This window comes from Pituophis catenifer, unplaced genomic scaffold (genome assembly GCF_029215685.1).
Source record: "Pituophis catenifer annectens isolate HBS135680 unplaced genomic scaffold, rPitCat1.0.hap2 SCAF_13, whole genome shotgun sequence".
NCBI classification, from domain to species: domain Eukaryota; kingdom Metazoa; phylum Chordata; class Lepidosauria; order Squamata; family Colubridae; genus Pituophis; species Pituophis catenifer.
Genome location: NW_027256893.1, coordinates 8,372,259 through 8,389,715, shown reverse-complemented (window position 1 = coordinate 8,389,715; position 17,457 = coordinate 8,372,259). Strand labels below are relative to the sequence as shown.

Here is a 17,457-nt window from a genome sequence, read left to right as displayed (position 1 = left end):
CCTTCCGTTATCAACAACATTAAAAGGAGGAAAAGTCAGGCCAGCCTCGCTCCTTCCGCTTCCCGGCTGGGAACGAGGGGCATTGTAGTCCGGGGGGGCGGGGGAGGAAAAGGCGGCTTCCCTGCCGCCTCTGGCTTTTCTTCTTTTTTTTTGCAGCACGTGCTAGGCGCGGCCGAAGCCCCGCCCCCACGAGGGGAGGAGGAGGAGGAGGGGAGCGAGCGCCCCTCCCCTCTCGGGAGGGGGGGGCGGCGTCACCCTCGCCGCCCCGCCCCCGGGTGGGCGTGTTTCCGTCGCGCGGAGATGAGGTCAGGCGTCGCCGGCGCGGCGCGGCAGGATGGCGGTTCCCGGCCGGCGTTGAAGAAGTGAGGTTCGAGTCGAGGCGAAGGCGCAAAGCGCGCGGTGGGGGGTCGAAGCCGCCGCCATGTCGAGCGGGGCTCCGGGCAGCTCCGTCTCCGACCCGCAGCACGCGGCGCGGCTGCTGAGGGCGCTGAGCTCCTTCCGTCAGGAGGGCCGCTTCTGCGACGCCAACCTGGTACTGGACGGGCAGGAGATCCCGGTGCAGACCAACATCCTGGCCGCCGCCAGCCCCTACGTCAGGTGGGTCAGCGGAGCCCGGGCCAGGCCGTGAGGGAGGGAAGCCGTCCCTGTCCTAATCTTCCTTTCTTTACTCTTTTCATGGATTCAAATGGTACATTTATGCCAGGGGTGGGCAACGGTGGCCCTTTGACCACCTGTGGACTTCAACTCCCAGAATTCCTGAGACAGCTTCGCTGTCTCAGGAATTCTGGGAGTTGAAGTCCACAGGTCAAAGGGCCACCGTTGCCCACCCCTGATTTATGCTTTTACCCTGTTATCTTATATATGCTTTTTTTTTATTGAAAAGTTTAAAAAAAAATTTTTTTTACAAACAATTCCCCCCCCTCTTCCCCCCCCCTTGGACTTCCCAGAGCAAAATACAGGGTATAGCATTTAACAAACATAAGCTAACATATGCAGACTGTCTATAAACTCCTATCTCCCTCTTGCACTTTAACTCCCCTTTACATGACTAAATATAAGAATTCCCTTAAATATCTTTTTTTTTTCACTCATAAGCTATCTGAAACTTTTTAGTCCCATATTTATTTTGAATATAGTCAATCCATCTTCTCCATTCCAATATATATCTTTCATTTGAATGATCCTTCAAATATGCTGAAATTTTAGCCATCTCCGCTAAATTCACTACTTTTAGTGTCCATTCTTCAATAGTAGGTAGATCTTCCTTCTTCCAGGACTGCGCCATTATATATGCTTGACAAACAAAAAAACTTGGTGATTATGAAGCAAAGAGGAGCCTCTTGGTGGTTGCTAGGGGGGGGGTTGGGGGGTGGTCTGTTTTCCCCCAGACCTCATTGCTTCTCTTGTGTCATAAGACATTATTTTTATGTTATTTTATTTCGTCAAGTGCCTATTGGATAACAGAAATGGATGTAAACATAATTATTAAAGAAGCAGACATCCGGCGAGCTCGGAAACTTTTTAAAATTTTAAAATGTAATTAAAATTTTATTTAACTAAGCTTTTAGTTAAAATTTTAAAATGTAATTAAAATTTTACTTAAGTAAGCGTTTAGTTAAAATTTTAAAATAATTAAAATTTTACTTAAGTAAGCGTTTAGTTAAAATTTTAAAATAATTAAAATTTTATTTAAGTAAGCATTTAGTTAAAATTTTAAAATTTTAAGTTCCGGAGCTCGCAGGATGTTTGCTGCTTTCTTTACTAATATACCTGGAGTTCGTATTTTTAGAATAGTTTGTAAACATAATTTAAAAATACATGAAAAGGATACGAATAAAAGAAAACATTAGGACAGGGACGGTAGGCACGCTGGTGCTCTTATCTTGTGTCATATGACATTGTTATTTTATTTTATTTTGTCAAGCACCTATTAGATAACAGAAATGGATATAAACATAATTATAAATACATGAAAAGGATACGAATAAAAGAAAATATTAGGACGAGGATGGTAGGCACGCTGGTGCTCTTATCTTGTGTCATAGGACATTTTTATTTTATTTTGTCAAGCATGTGTTAGATAACAGATATAAGTATAAACATGATTATGAATACATGAAATGGATATGAATAAATGGGGACAGTAGGACAGGGAAAGGCACGCAGGTGCGCTTATGCATGCCCCTTACAGACCTCTTAGGAATGGGGTGAGATCAACAATAAACAGTCTTAAGGTTAAAGTTATGGGGATTTGGGGAAGAAACCACAGAGTCGGGTAGGGCATTCTAGGCGTTGACCGCCCTGTGGCTAAAGTCATATTTTTCTGCAATGTGGTTAATAGGCATGATTTTGTATGTATGTTTCATGTTGGTGTAGCGTATGTGGAAGGCGGGTGGCCCTTTGAGACCAGTAGGCAACGAAATTTCATTTTAACGTATGCCAATTAGTGTACATTCAAAGGGACAATAAAGTCTGTCTCTCCATCTCATCTATAGATCATTTATATATCTATATCTATATATATTATACAGAGTATATCTGAGTAGCGTGGTGGGCTAGTGGTGAAGGTGTTCACCTCCCACTCGGAGTAGGGTAGGGTTAAGAGAAGTAGAACAAAATAAGAAAGTAGATTAGGAAAGCATAAACTATCATCTCCCCCCCCCCACATCTATCTATCCATCTATCTATCCATCTATTTATCTATCTATCATCTCTCCCTCCCTCCCTCTCCCCTCTCCCCCCTCTCTGTCCTAACTGTCAAGTAGAAAAACATCTTGTGCCAACCTGCACTCATCCAGCATGATAGATTACGGTCCATATCTATCTCTCTATCTCTCTATCTCTATCTCTCTGATGGAAGATAATGAATAAGGGAGCAGTAGCATTCTTAGAAGCTAAAAGAATATCTATAAAATGCTAACACCGGCTCATTCTTTTAATATATTATTAAATCTAGCTATATAGGCCATCTATTGCTCTATCTTCTCAGTTGTAATAAAATAAGCTATTTTAGTTTCAATAATTGTATATAATGTGCCTAAATTCTTAACATTCTATTACATAAATGCCTTAGAGGATTAAATAGAAGGCAGTTTATTGATTTATAAGGAGTCTATAGCAGCCTATCTTATACACTAATCCTAGGTGACTCACCACAAAGTCAATAAACAAATGACATAAACATATCATACTCTTCTCACTATGGCATCGTGACAACCCATGCTCCATTTCCACTGGCTCAACCCCACCAGGGCTTCTTGGTCCAGATGTGACCCAATGTGATGAGAGATTCAGAAATCTAGTCTTTTATGGTTGGTCCCAAATTCATTTCCCAAGGATCCACCATTCAAGATGAATGTAAATTACTCAGCAGAGTAGTTTGTTTATTAAATAGGCATGCATTAAGTTAGTAGCAAAGATGATACAAGGGACAGGCATGTGGTAAACCTTCTGTTTCTTTGTGATAGACTCTTACAAATCCCTACCTAGCTTGTAATAGCCATAAAGAGATGTTGCAGGGATGCTGGCTTGGGAAAAACCAGTTTTTCTTTTATTATTCAGATTCTCTCCGCCCCCCCGGCCCCAAAAACATTTTCTATAGGAGCTTGTTTTTGTTTAAATTTATTTGGGGTTTGTGGGATGAGAGTTTTCAAGTTAAATTTGGCACGGTTTTTAAGGGTGCCAGAAGAGTAGCACCATAATACATTACCGGTAAACAGAGGCCAATCAGATATGGTTGAGAAACTCCCTGACTGACTTGTTGGAAACCAGAGAGCAGGATTAAATGGTCTCACTTCACGTCCTCCCACAGGACTTGGATGTTTCCAGTTGAGTCAGTAAAGGCACCGGTGGTTAGAGAGACTGTGCCAGGATTTAGTTTTCCGGTTCAGATAATCTTTTATAGCAATTAAAGGGGTTGAGAGATGCACAGTGAAGAAGCATTCAACTCCCTCCTAACAGGTTGGCATGATCTGGGTCTCAAAAGAAAAGCAATGGCATTTGGGCAAGGGGATCCTGGAGAGGTCCTCTCTTTGTGACGATCTCTGCCCTGTGGAACATCCCTCATCTAGTTGTAATTCAGTTATCCTTTTAGGAACACTGGGAAGTCTTGGCTTTTTTTAAACCGGCGGTAGGACTGGAAGATCTATGTTCCTTATGGTGTATGTTTGTATTCTTGTTTTCGAACAAGAGTGGTTTTTATTTGCTTCTTGTAGTCTAAATTAAAATTTTAAATTATTTTTTCCTTTGTTAAAAAAAAAAAAAAAAGCATTTTGAGCTCCTTCAGCAATCGAGGTGGCTAATATATTGATTAAATAAAATAAATAGCGATTGCTCCAGGGTGCAATATTTAATGTTGAAATCCAGTGATTGGTTAAAAGTTAGCCATTATTGGACAATGGAATGGGACGATCTCGTGGCCTGCTTTAGCAGGCTATTCAAATATGCTTAGTAAGCATTGGCTGAACTGGCAGCCTTCCAACAGGCCTCGGATTCTTTTCTTTTCTTTTTTTAAACAAGTTCCTGCCTGTGAGTTTGAAAGAGTTGCATAGCTTCTTGACAATTGTTGACAACATTTTTCCATGAGTTGCCTGCTAGGTGGTGTCTGGCTTTGCGTGTAACCTTCACTTGTTCAACTTTGTGCCGAACAAGCCAGAACAGCTTGGTTTACTCACACGGCTAAACGATAAGAAATAATTTTGAAAGTAAGGTGGCTGAATCTCTGCTTTCACAGATTATTGAGCCCAACAAATAAGAGAATCATTTTTTGATGCTGGCGTGTCCTTTATATAATGTCTTTAAATAATTCTTCTAAACTAGGAAGGAAGGTAACTCTGAGCATGTGCAGAGTCCCCCTCTCCCATTTTTGCGCTCTAATGATGTCCTGTTCTCATTGAAAAATTAAGCATCAGTTCTTCAACTAAGGCGTTTACTGAACTCGACGAGAAAGCCTGAAGTATGAAGTCATGTCACGGGAAAGGGATTGTTGAAATTAGCTTTAAGTTCATTTTGTATCTTAGCTTCTAATATGAAACTGATACCAGTTGCTCACCTGGCCATCTCTGCAGGGCTGTTCATCCAGGTACTGTCCATGTTCTTAACCATCCAGGTTCTTAACATCAAGAAAATATTTGTGTGCCTTCAAACCACGAGAGCAGACTAGCTCTAAGAACAACCAGATGAGAAGTCTCATGCTGCTTAATTTAAAATTTAGAGCAACTGGTAACAAAGGTAAAATTATGTATGAGCAACCACATTATGGATTCAGGGGGTTTCTTTTTCTGTTCTTTTGATTTCTTTTTTGCTTCTTGCTTGCCCAGTTAGTTACCAAACCCCCCTATTTCTTCCTTCTTCCTGCCATTTCCCACTTCTCCAGCATAAGAAAGGCACTATCGTAGCTTTAAAAGTGTAAACAAACCTCTCAGATAGATAACAGGAGATTCCTAGGTTGACCTCTTTTCATGGGCAACCCTTCTGTTAATCGTCAGTGCCCCTTAAAACCAGTCCTTTCTTTGTGCTGTGAACAGGAGAAAATTGCTGACTTCCTCATTAAGACAGGTAGGAAGAAGTTTAGAATATATGCCTCTTGCATCTGGATGGATGGGTGGAGTGGTGGGAAAATTACTGACACATTCAGGTGTATCATTCATGCAAAAAGAGGCAGAGCCTCTGTTGTTTACCAAGACTTCAGTGGGTAATATTGGTAGTTAAGAGCTATCAGCGCCTTTGTGAAAATCAAAGAGGCATTTTTTTATGGTGAAGAAGAGTTATGAAACTGCTGACTGTCAAGTAATTAAAGAGCCTTTTCTTGGAGGATTTATATCAGGGATCCCCAAACCAGGCAGCTTTAAGACTTGTGGACTTCATCTCCTATGCTGGCTGGAGAATTCTGGGAGTTGAAGTCCACAAGTCTTAAAACTGCCAAGTTTGAAGGCCTCTGATTTATATAGTTTAAATGCTAGAAAGCATGTTAACTCTGGGAATAAAGAATGGCAGTAAACAGCTGAGATAGGAATTTCACAACTGATTACATAAATATTTCTCAAATAAGAAACTGAAGATGTGTCACATATAATTTAAACTGTAGTTCTTCTTCCCTTCTTCAACTCTAAATACATTATTTAAATACTCATTTTAAATAAAGCAACAGAACACTCTTATCTAAAAGATGCCTGGGTATTTAAAGGTCCTTATTATAGGATGCAATTAGTGTTTTCATAATGTTGTGACACTCTTGGAAAGAGAGCAGTGATTTATTACACTATTTTCTTCCATGTGAAGATCTGCTTCTCCACTGTGTAGGATAAGTTCCAAATCAAGGTACCGTATATTTCGGAGTATTAAGATGCACTTTTTTCCCTCCTAAAAGAGGCTGAAAATTTGGGTGCGCCTTATACTCCGAATGTAGAAGCTTTTTTTCCCAGCCCTAATGAGGCACTAGCGAGATCTCCGTGGTTTGCCTGCTTTTCTCATAGCTTCTCTCTCCGAAGATCAGCTGTGCTTTAGAAGCTGTTTTTTTATCCCCTAGTAAGGAATAAAAACCAGCAAACTAATGTGCTGAAGTTGACCAGACTAAGGATGCTAGCCAGATGAATACCTTGTAGACAGATTCCCCCCCCCCCATTTTCCTTCCCAAAAACTAAGCTGCATCTTATACTCCGGTGCGTCTTATACTCTGAAAAATATGGTAACTTGTAAAAGTCACACATCATTATTCCAAGTGCTATAATAAATGTTATATAGCAGTTGTTTGACAGCTGTCATTTTCCCACCTGGCAATGGCAGTATGTAGATTATTCCTTTTTTATTAGTTTACATGTAAGATATACTGAGATGTGTGTGTGTGTGTACGCACACATGCACACGCACTGCTGTTTAAGAGCTCTAAAGTGGATTGTCAGCCATAGTTACAATTCAGGTGCTTTTTTATCATCTGTTTTTATGTAATCTTACATGTTTTGTATCTAGCTGAACTAGTTTATCATTTTAGCATATAGTTCAGGCCCATTGGAACATTATTAAATCCTTGGAACAGGTTCTCTTTAATGGATGGAATGTTTTCAAATAATATAAATATTCACATACATTTAATCCACAACGTGTAAAATAAAGAGTTTGGAGATAGATGCCAACATATATTTCTATCTGTCCTTGAGGATTAACAGTACCGGTAGATGAAAAATAATTCAGTTCATTTCTGTATGGAGATGGGAGTGTGCATGTAACTGACTCATGCATTTTTTTTTATCAGATGAAAGGTAATTAGAGAAAGAGTGAGAGCATAGATCTGTATTATTATTATTAAGACTGAATCATACTTTCTTTTAAGCTGCTATCTAAGCTAGCACTGGACATAGACGTGCCTAGTATCCAAATCCTCAGTCTTGAATTAATAGAGTAGCCATTCCACCATTTCGAATTGTCTTTCCTGCAGTTGCTATTTCCCTTAAAAATTATAGCAAATAATTGCAGAGGTTTTTTTTTTTTTTTTTTTTTACTTTGAAAAATGTTGTAGGGTTGTTGGATGGGTAGAATTAATCTGAAGTCCCCTGTAGCCACCCCCAGATTTGGACCCTTTTTTGCTAACATCCCCAAAAGAAAAATCTTAGAACTCAGAATTCAAAACTTAAAACTTAGAATTCAGGAGGTGACTCATTTTTATTCTTTTCCACCCAAAGGTACGTTGGGAATAACTGGGCTTAGAACTCTGAATGTCTCTCCTTGTCCATCAGCAAGGGAATAGCTCTGCAAAATACAACAAAACTTTGAAGGAAAGGGAGAAGCAAAGCAAAGAAAAATCAAGCTTTAAAAGGGGGCCAGATTTTTTTTAAAAAAAGAATGCTAGGAATAATCCCACAGTACATTCCTATGGGAGAGAAAATTGGGCAGCAACTCCCCTTGGAAGCTTCTCTTCTTCTCCTTTCTGGTCACCTGAACCAGAATGGAACTGCAGTTAAGAAGCTTGGAGGAAACTTCAGAAGCCCTGCATCCTATCCCTAGTTTGCTTACTTTGCGTCCTGCAGCATGGTTACATATTTACAATATAGAATATTTAGACACTATCCATGCAACAACAACAAAATCTACCCTAAGTTTTTTTAGATACTGTTTTAAGTATCTAAATGTTACTGACCTATTTGTTGTGTTTTAATTTTTTAAAATCCTCCTTTTGTTACTTTGTACACGCTGAGCTTGTCGATCGAAAGGTCGGCAGTTCAGCTGTTCGAATCCTTAGTGCCGTGTAATGGGTTGAGCTCCTGTTACTTGTCCCAGTTTCTGCCAACCTAGCAGTTCAAAAGCACGTAAAAAAAAAATGCAAGCAGAAAAATAGGGACCACCTTTGGTGGGAAGATAACAGCGTTCCGTGCGCCTTTGGCGTTGAGTCATGCTGGCTACATGACCACGGAGACGACTTCGGACTGCGCTGGCTCTTCGGCTTTGAAACGGAGATGAGCACCGCCCCCTAGAGTCAGGTACAACTAGCACATATGTGCGAGGGGAACCTTTATCTTTTATATTAAATAACATCAATGCAAAGTTTATTTTGAATACTTTATTGTCTTCCCTTCTACCTCAAAACCCTCCAATCTCCGTATAACCTCTTGTCTCAGTCCTTTGGGTCAGGTCTAAATTCTTTTACACCCTCGAATGTGTTACGAGAAATGAAGCTGGTTCGAATCTCTCCAAGGCTCAAGGTTGACTCAGCCTTCCATCCTTTCTAAGATAGGTGAAATGAGGACCCAGTTTGTGGGGGCAATAAGCTGACTTTGTATAAAATATACAAAAAGTATGAAGGCTATTGCTTAGTGCACTGTAAGCCACCCTGAGTCTCCGGAGAAGGGTGGCATATAAATCAAATTAAAAAAAAAAAAAGCTGTTGTACATGATGATCGTAATATGTGCGAGGGGAACCTTTACCTTTACAGTAACTCCTTCCGTCCTCCTGTTTTGTCCACAGTATCAACTCTGTAAAGTGGGTTGAGCTGAGAGAGCGACTGGCCCAATGTCACCTTGGTCATTATTTTAAAGTTCAATAGTTGACTTACATAGAGTTTGGAAACCAAAAGAAGTCTAGTGCTCCAGATTTGGTTCTGAAAGTGGCCTCCCAAGTAAAGCATGTTTTCAAAAGTTACCATTTATGCATTGGTCCAAAAAGAGAAATACGTTATCAAGGAAAGCAAACCAAGCACAGATTTACATTCATCCTCCATGTGTGTCTATTGTATATACAAGAGCCGGTGTTGTGTAATAGTTAAGGTGCCAGACCAAATGCAAAGAGGCCTATGTTCTAGGGAGTCCTCCCCAGGCACAGAAACTGCCTGGGTAACTTTGGGCTAAGTGCTTAACACTCAGCTGTAGACTGGGAAGTTGAAAAACATCTATCTACCAACATCTGTCTGTCTATGGGCCAGTATGATAGATTATGGGACATAACTTTCAATAAAGAGGCCTTCACCCTGAAACTGTTTGGGCTACAACATTATAGAAATAAAGGTAAAGGTAAAGGTTTCCCTCGCACATATGTGCTAGTCGTTCCCGACTCTTAGGGGGCAGTGCTCATCTCCGTTTCAAAGCCAAAGAGCCAGCGCTGTCCGAAGACGTCTCCGTGGTCATGTGGCCGGCATGACTCAACACCAAAGGCGCATAGAACACATCAAATGTGGTCCCTATTTTTCCACTTGCATTTTTTTAACATGCTTTCGAACTGCTAGGTTGGCAGAAGCTGGGACAAGGAACGGGAGCTCACCCCGTTACGCGGCACTAGGGATTCGAACCGCTTGAACTGCCGACCTTTCAATCGACAAGCTCAGCGTCTTAGCCACTGAGCCACTGCATTCCTATTCTAGAAATACAATAAGTCTTATCAGAAATAGGGAGAGTATAGCCAGATATCTTGTGTTGCTACTTCATCTCCTGCTATCTTCTAATAGGGATTTTCCATCCCCGTTTTCTTACCTCCAGATCAGCTTCGAAGTTCACATAGAAATTACTTCCAAACAGAAGATTCTTCTCCTGCGGTCCTTTTGTGAGTGAGGTCTGGTCCAGTTTTCAGGATACCATTGACCTACTAGTGCACTTAGGGGAGAATACGTGAGTGGATAGGGGAATAGAAATAGTTCATAAAGTTTAAGTATAAATATTGTAGTAGCTCCTTCTGTAAATGGAAGGGTAGAGTCCCTTGGGTTTTTTTTTTTTTTTACACAGAGTGTTTGTTTTTATTTTAAGTGGCTCTTGTGCAGAGCACCTGAAAACAAAACACACAACCAAAACTCTCAGAAAATTGGCAGTGGGAACAGGGTGTGGTTAAAGCTTATATCTTTTAATTTGTGCTGCCAAAGGGCTAAGGTATGACATGCAGAAAAATAATAATAAAGCCTTGTTTGTTTGTTTTTTGGAGGTGGGGGGGGCAGGAACTGATTTTAGGGTTTCATTGTCTCAACTCTGTAACACAAAACCCCCTAAAATGCATTTTTAATGAAATCAAATTAGAAGAACAAGGGGATAACATTACAGCTATAGAATAAAAATGCACCACATTAAAGCCGCCTTGTATATATTACATAATTAAGCAAGATTTAATTAGGGTGAACATGGGGAAATCATTCCGCCAGCCCACAAATTTTCATATAGGATTTATTTAGGAAAGAAGTACGATGATTCAGCTGTGTTTTGGCACTGGGATGTTGCTTTGGGTCAGTAGCTGTAGGTGAGATTTAGGAAGTAATGAAATCTATACGGTTGCTTCCGCAGGGCAAAGAGGCTATATATGCGCCTCTTTAAACATTGATTCACCCCAGACACATCTCAAGGGAATTATAAAAAGCTGGAAAAAAATGCATAAGCAGGGAGGAGCATAGACTCCTGGTTCTCCCTGCAGTCTTTTTCCCATTTGAGGATCTTTGCTTTGATGTCAGTTCCCTTCTAGTGGCCGGGGGGGGGGGGGGGAGAGGAAAATAAACAAGGAAAAGCACCTTCCTTCTTATCTGCATAATGAGTAACTCAGGGGCAGAGTGACTCAAGAAACTCTTTCCATTATGTCTTATGTCTTGAATTTAGTAAAATGAATGCCGAACTAAAACTTCTCCTGTAAGACCTGAACAGAATCTCTCTCTCCCCCTCTCTCCCCCTCTCCCTCTCTCTCCCTCTCTCCCTCTCCCTCCCTCCCTTCCTCCCTCTCTCTCCCTCCCTCACTCTCCCCCCCTCTCTCTCCCTTTTTCTCTCTCTCTTTGTCTCTCTCCCCCTTCCTCCCTCTCTCTCCCCCCCTCTCTCTCCCTTTTTCTCTCCCTTTTTCTCTCTCCCCCCCTCTCTCTGTGTGCGTGTGCTATCCATATCAGCAGTGATCCCAACTTTGACCACAGGGAAGGGATTGGACTAAGGTGTCCGCTGAAAAAAAATTCCCCCTTGTTTTCTGCCACGTTTAATAAAAGCTTAATGCTGACTCAGGGCTCTGAGAAACGTGTCCTGAGCTACATTTGCTGTATAGTTTCCGTAGATTAAACTCTTTGTGTTTTATGCTTCTCCGTGAATCCGCTATAGATTCATCTACCTGTGCACACAAGTAGATAAATGTATATACAAGAACACAGAGAGATAAATTGTCTAAACAAACCGTTTAAGCAGCTTACAGCTCTGTATATATAATCAAATCACCAAATAGTTAACAGGCTGACACACGGATATAATAGCGTCAGGGGTTGAAAGAGGGCCGTTTTTGACAGTGAGCAAGCCTTTAAATTCCATTAAATTGAGGTCACTGGATAAATTTATGACTCTCCCTCTGCATCCTGCATAACTGATGCTCAGTGGTATTTGGTGCTTCGGAGCTTATTGCATATTTCATGCATGTAAATGTATATCTCGAAACAAGTCCTGGGAATAGCTATGGCCATCTGCATTTTATTTCTAATAAATTCTCACCGAGGATTCACTTTTAGTTGACAGTTGAGAATTACATTCTCCCATCTTCTCTCTCCTTGCCAGTATATATATTACCTCCTTCTATGTTTGCTGTTTGGAAAAGCATACGAGTTTCTTACTGGTGACTTGAGCAACTCATCAATAAACTTTCTCGCCTATCTTGTTTCCCCCCGAAAATAAGACCCAACCAGAAAACAAGGCCTGGCATGATTTTTCAGGATGCTCATAATATAAGCCCTATCCCCAAAATAAGCCCCAGTTAAGATTGTCAGCCAGATGGGTGCATTTTGTCCCGTATTTCCCCCAAAATAAGACCTAACCAGAAAATAAGCCCTAATGCGTCTTTGGGAGCAAAAATTAATATAAGACCCGGTCTTATTTTCGGGGAAATGCGGTACATTTTAAAGCTTGGTACCCTTTAATAAAAAAAGTCGACAGCAAGTTAGATCTGTTTCTGTCTTAAACAAAACCGAAAGAAATAAGGACATTTATTTCTACTGCTGTTCTTGCTTCATTTGCTCGCTCTCCCTTATCTATTCTGAAGGAAAGAGTGTTTCTAATTGAAAGTCCCAAAGGTGCTTTTTCAGGAGGGCAACTGGACTTTCTCATTTTTTTCTTTTGAAGACGTTTCGCTTCTCATCCAAGAAGCTTCTTCAGCTCTTGACAGGACACTGGGGAATGGATGGGAATGAAAAATCCCTTTGGGACAACCATGGCCTGGATGACTCATAACATCTCTACAAACTTTCTAATTCAGTGTTTCTCAACCTTGGCTGCTGGACGATGTGTGGACTTCAACTCCCAGAATTCCCCAGCCAGCAGAGCTGGCTGGGGAATTCTGGGAGTTGAAGTCCACACATCGTCCAGCAGCCAAGGTTGAGAAACACTGTTCGAATTGGAAGTTTCTTGATCCTGTGTGTAAGTTCAAGTTTTTAAGTGGAAAATTACATAAAAGGCTGAACCAGAAAAGGCTCGTCTGTATAAAACGTGCTGTGTAAACACATCCTTTGTAATCTTGCACACAAAAGCTGTTCCTGGTTGCGTGTGCGTGCATGTATGTGGCGAAGAGAACAATTCTGCTGGGGCTCCCATCAGGAAGGCTTCAAGTCAGCTGGTTGGCTTGAAGGAAGAGAGTTTCCCACACGCTGACATGTTTTGCAAAGCATCCTTTTCTTTTAATGAAGACCACAGCAAAGTTGTGCCACGATCTCATTGACAAGACAGAACATTCAGCATTTTGGCCTTTTGCCCAGTTCTTAACAGAGACACGGCTATGATATTAACCTTGTCTAGTTTAAATGGCGGCGAGCAAGGCAAGGCCCGGTGTCCAAGGTTTCATATGAATCTAGCTGTCAAGTCAAATAATTCAAATTTTGCTTGATTGATTCTGTTGTTTCTGTCGTTTGTAATACTTAACAATAGCTTCTGCTATTCCTGTGATTCTGACAAATTGTGAGTCCCTGAAGTTTAAACATTGATGTGGGGTGTTTCTTTTAATTATTTGGCTTAATTGGACATTTCATGCAATACCTGATAAAGAGCCATGACCTTGCTTCACATTGATGAGTCTGTCATCTGCACCTCTATAACTGTCTGGTTTGGTTCTGCAACCCAACAAGACAGACACAGACTTCAACGGATAGTTAGAACTGCAGAAAAACCAATGGCTACCAACCTGCCTTCCGTTGAGGACCTGTATACTGCATGAGTCAAAAAGAGGGCTGTGCAAATATCTACAGACCCCTTGCATCCTGGACATAAATTGTTTCAACTCCTACCCTCAAAACGACGCTATAGAGCACTGCACACCAAAACAACTAGGCACAAGGACAGTTTTTTCCCAAACGCCATCACTCTGCTAAACAAATAATTCCCTCAACACTGTCAAACTATTCACTAAGTCTGCATTACTATTAATCTTCTCATCGTTCCTATCACCCATCTCCTCCCACTTATGACTGTATGACTGTAACCTTGTTGCTGGTATCCTTAAGATTTATATTGACTGTTTCCTAATATGATTTGATTGCTTATCTGTTCCCTATGACTATCATTAAGTGTTGTACATTATGATTCTTGACGAATGTATTTTTTCATTTTATGTACACTGAGAGCATATGCACCAAGACAAATTCCTTGTGTGTCCAATCACACTTGGCCAATAAAGAATTCTATTCTGTCCTGTCCTGTCCTGTCCTGTCCTGTCCTGTCACCGGGCCTTGTTTCGCAGTCATGGACTTACTTATATTTGTTGCATTTGGAGAAATGTATCATTACATCATCTGGAATTATTCTGTACAAATGCTCAGGTATCCATATGGACCTGACAAATGTACAACCTATCTGAGATTTAAGAAATTAAATGAAAAGGGATAATTTTTATCATTAAGTAGAATACTAAATGCCACGAAATTTCACTGAACGTCTAAATAATTATTGCCATGAAATGTTAATATTTATTAACTTAAGAATTTTCTACTTGTGCTCTTGGAATTTTTGAGAACAATCATAGAAGATGTTATTATTGAAAAGAATCCGGAAACTGGAATGTTTTTCATGTGTGATTTTCTGAGACGTTTTGCCCTATTCTGTCCTTTACAGAACAAAACTGAACTATAACTCTCCCAAGGATGATGGATCCGTGTATAAAATTGAACTTGAAGGGATATCTGTGGATACCATGAAAGAGATTCTGGACTACATCTTCAGTGGCCAGGTATGTGTTACTAATCCTAATCCTCCATAATGTCTTCAGGAATATTCTGTGTGCACATATGTGTATCCAGTCGCAATTCTGACCATGTGCGCTCAAAAGTAAGTCTAGAGATGTAAGTTAAATCTCTTACGAAATAAGTTCATAAAACAGAAGTATTCCACAATGAATCCTGGCCAGTTTCTGATGGATCTCCTGATGGATCAATAAAAACTTCACAAAGTTAAAATAGACTTTGCCCCAGTTTGTCAAACGCTCATTTCATTCTTAAGCATCATGTGATTGTTCAAAGAGATTATGGTTTTTTATCTATTGAATTCTGAATATACTCTAGCATCCATTAAGAAAATGCAGCTGGAGGAGATTGGAAGTCCAAATGGGGAATCTCACTTCTGCAGCAGCCAGCCAAACACTTTGCCGAAAGTTGCAAACCCCAAAGAAAATCAAAACATCTGCTATGTGTTCTGTGACTCTGAAAGCCAAGTTAGAAATAGAAATAGAATAAAAGAGTTGGAAGGGACCTTGGAGGTCTTCTAGTCCAATCCCCTGCTGGCTGGCCATAACACCTTTTGTATTTTTCTAGCACTCCACTTTTACTTGTTTATTAATCTAAGGTGCTAACATATAGCAAGGTATCTGGAGTCTGACTCATGCCTTCGTCATAACTTGGCTGTACTTTTCTGCCCTTGAACCCTAGATCAAGCTAAGCGAAGAAACCATCCAGGATGTGGTACAAGCTGCTGACCTGTTGCTGCTTACGGACCTGAAAAAGCTCTGTTGTGAGTTTCTGGAGGGTTGCATTGCTGCTGAGAACTGTATTGGCATTCGGGACTTTGCACTACACTACTGTCTCCTCCACGTTCACTACCTGGCCTCAGAGTATCTTGAAACACACTTCCGGGATGTCAGCAGCACAGAAGAATTCCTAGAACTCAGTCCTCAAAGACTAAAAGAAGTCCTCTCCTTGGAGAAGTTAAACGTCGGGGATGAAAAACATATTTTTGAAGCGGTCATTCGGTGGATTTCCCACGATCCCGAATTAAGAAAGGTACAGAGTCCAAAAGTTAACTTTTAAGATGTTTGGATAAAACGTACGGTTATTTGCTCGTGTTGGTTTATTCGGATGCTTCTAATGTTGGATGTTTGGCTCCCTGCTTTGGAACATGGTCATTCAATGTTTGCTCTGCTTCGATTCTCCTTGCTCCTGTAGTTCCTACGTCATCCCATACAGGTAGTCCTCAACTTACGACCAAAACTGAGCCCGAGATTTCTGTTGCTAAGCGAGACATTTGTTAAGTGAGTTTTGCCCCATTCTGTAACCTTTCTTGCCACACTTGTTAAGTGAATCGCCGCAGTTGTGAAGTTAGCAACACGGTTGTTAAGCAAACCTGGCCCTCCCCATTGATTTTGTTCATTAGAAGGTCACAAAAAGTGATCACGTGACCTTGAGACACTCTTAACCGTCATAAATATGAGTCGGTTGCCAAGCGCCTGAATTTTGATCCACTGAACATGGGGATGCCGCAATGGTTGTAAGTGTGAAAAACAGTCATAAGTCACTTTTTTGAGTGCCGCTGTGACTTTGAACAGTCACTAAACGAACTGCTGTTAAATTGAGGACTACCTGACCTCCAGGATATCAGCAGGCATTATTCACTGTCGAATTCACCATCTTAGCTGCACAATCAAGAACAGTTGTTTATCTAAAAACTCAGGAGTAGGAATAAAAGAAAGCTAAATTTTGTCCTAACATCATATTCTCCATTTTGGCAGAATTGAAACATTTATTGCAACCATATGTATTATTCAACTTGTAAATAGACTGTAGTATTTCTTGTCATTGCTTTTTTTTCTTTAGGCACACCCCTGCCCCCGTTGCCTTCATTCATTACAAGACTTAGTCGTTGGAACCATTTATTCTCTATTTATTTAGCGTATGGCAAATATATGAACTTATAGTAGTTTAAATATTAATGTCCAGTCCGCTCAGCTTGTTGAAAAAAAATCAGACATTGGGCCGCTGTGATGATGGACATTTGGACACAATGTGGTGGATATTTCGTCGAGGAGCACGACAGTCACACACAGACAAGACCCCACTAAAACAATGAGTCCAGGCAGACACCGTGTTGGGTACGGATTCTGTTCAGAGTTGACCAATGCTGGCGAGGAAGGTCAAAACCTGGCAGACCCTTCTTCCACGCAGTATCGTATGCTGCAGTAAGGTCGATGAACACAGCTGTGGTTATTAAGCCTCGCTGGAAACCAGCCTCGATATGTCCTGTTAGACTCAGCACCTGATCTGACGAAAGCTGGTGTTTATCTGTTGCCATGTATTTAGAGAGCCAGGAGTTCTACAAAGATGCCTGACTGCCAGCTGTCGTTAACTTCCAATTCTTCGATGTAGTCTGGCTGCCACTTGTTGCTAAGTCGTTTGGTTCACACTACCGTGCTATCCAGGATGCACCATGAGGAGGCAAAGTAGCATCACACCCAATTTATTCTCTAATTTGGATAAGACCCCTGCTTTGGCCTACAATTGCTGAAACCTGGTCTAGGATTTCCTGCCATGCCGAGGTGGTTCATAGCAGCATTGGTCTCCTGCAAATATAGTCCTTACCCTGCCACTGCTTCCCCCCTCCGAAGTTGCCTCTCTTCCTGAGAAAGTGTCAGCATTCTGATGCTGCCATAAAAAAGACGAGGCTTGACTTTTCACCTACTTATTTTCTCTGTAGATAATATCCCCTAGGAGATGGGATGGGAGGGGGGAACATTCCTGTGGGGTGAGGTCAGAAGCTGGGGAGACTGGCTTGGAAGATGGCCAATGG

The 17,457-nt window shown here is 41.1% G+C and overlaps 1 protein-coding gene across 1 annotated transcript in view; it reads left to right on the top strand.

Annotated features, from left to right (window-relative positions):
- Positions 1-421: 421 nt before the first annotated feature.
- Positions 422-17,457, top strand: part of GAN (gigaxonin) — a 36,497-nt gene continuing 19,461 nt past the window's right edge. The window contains exons 1-3 of the mRNA XM_070953239.1: positions 422-597; positions 14,518-14,632; positions 15,327-15,677. Coding sequence (XP_070809340.1) covers positions 422-597; positions 14,518-14,632; positions 15,327-15,677 — 642 coding nt within the window. The remainder of the gene's footprint in view (positions 598-14,517; positions 14,633-15,326; positions 15,678-17,457) is intronic.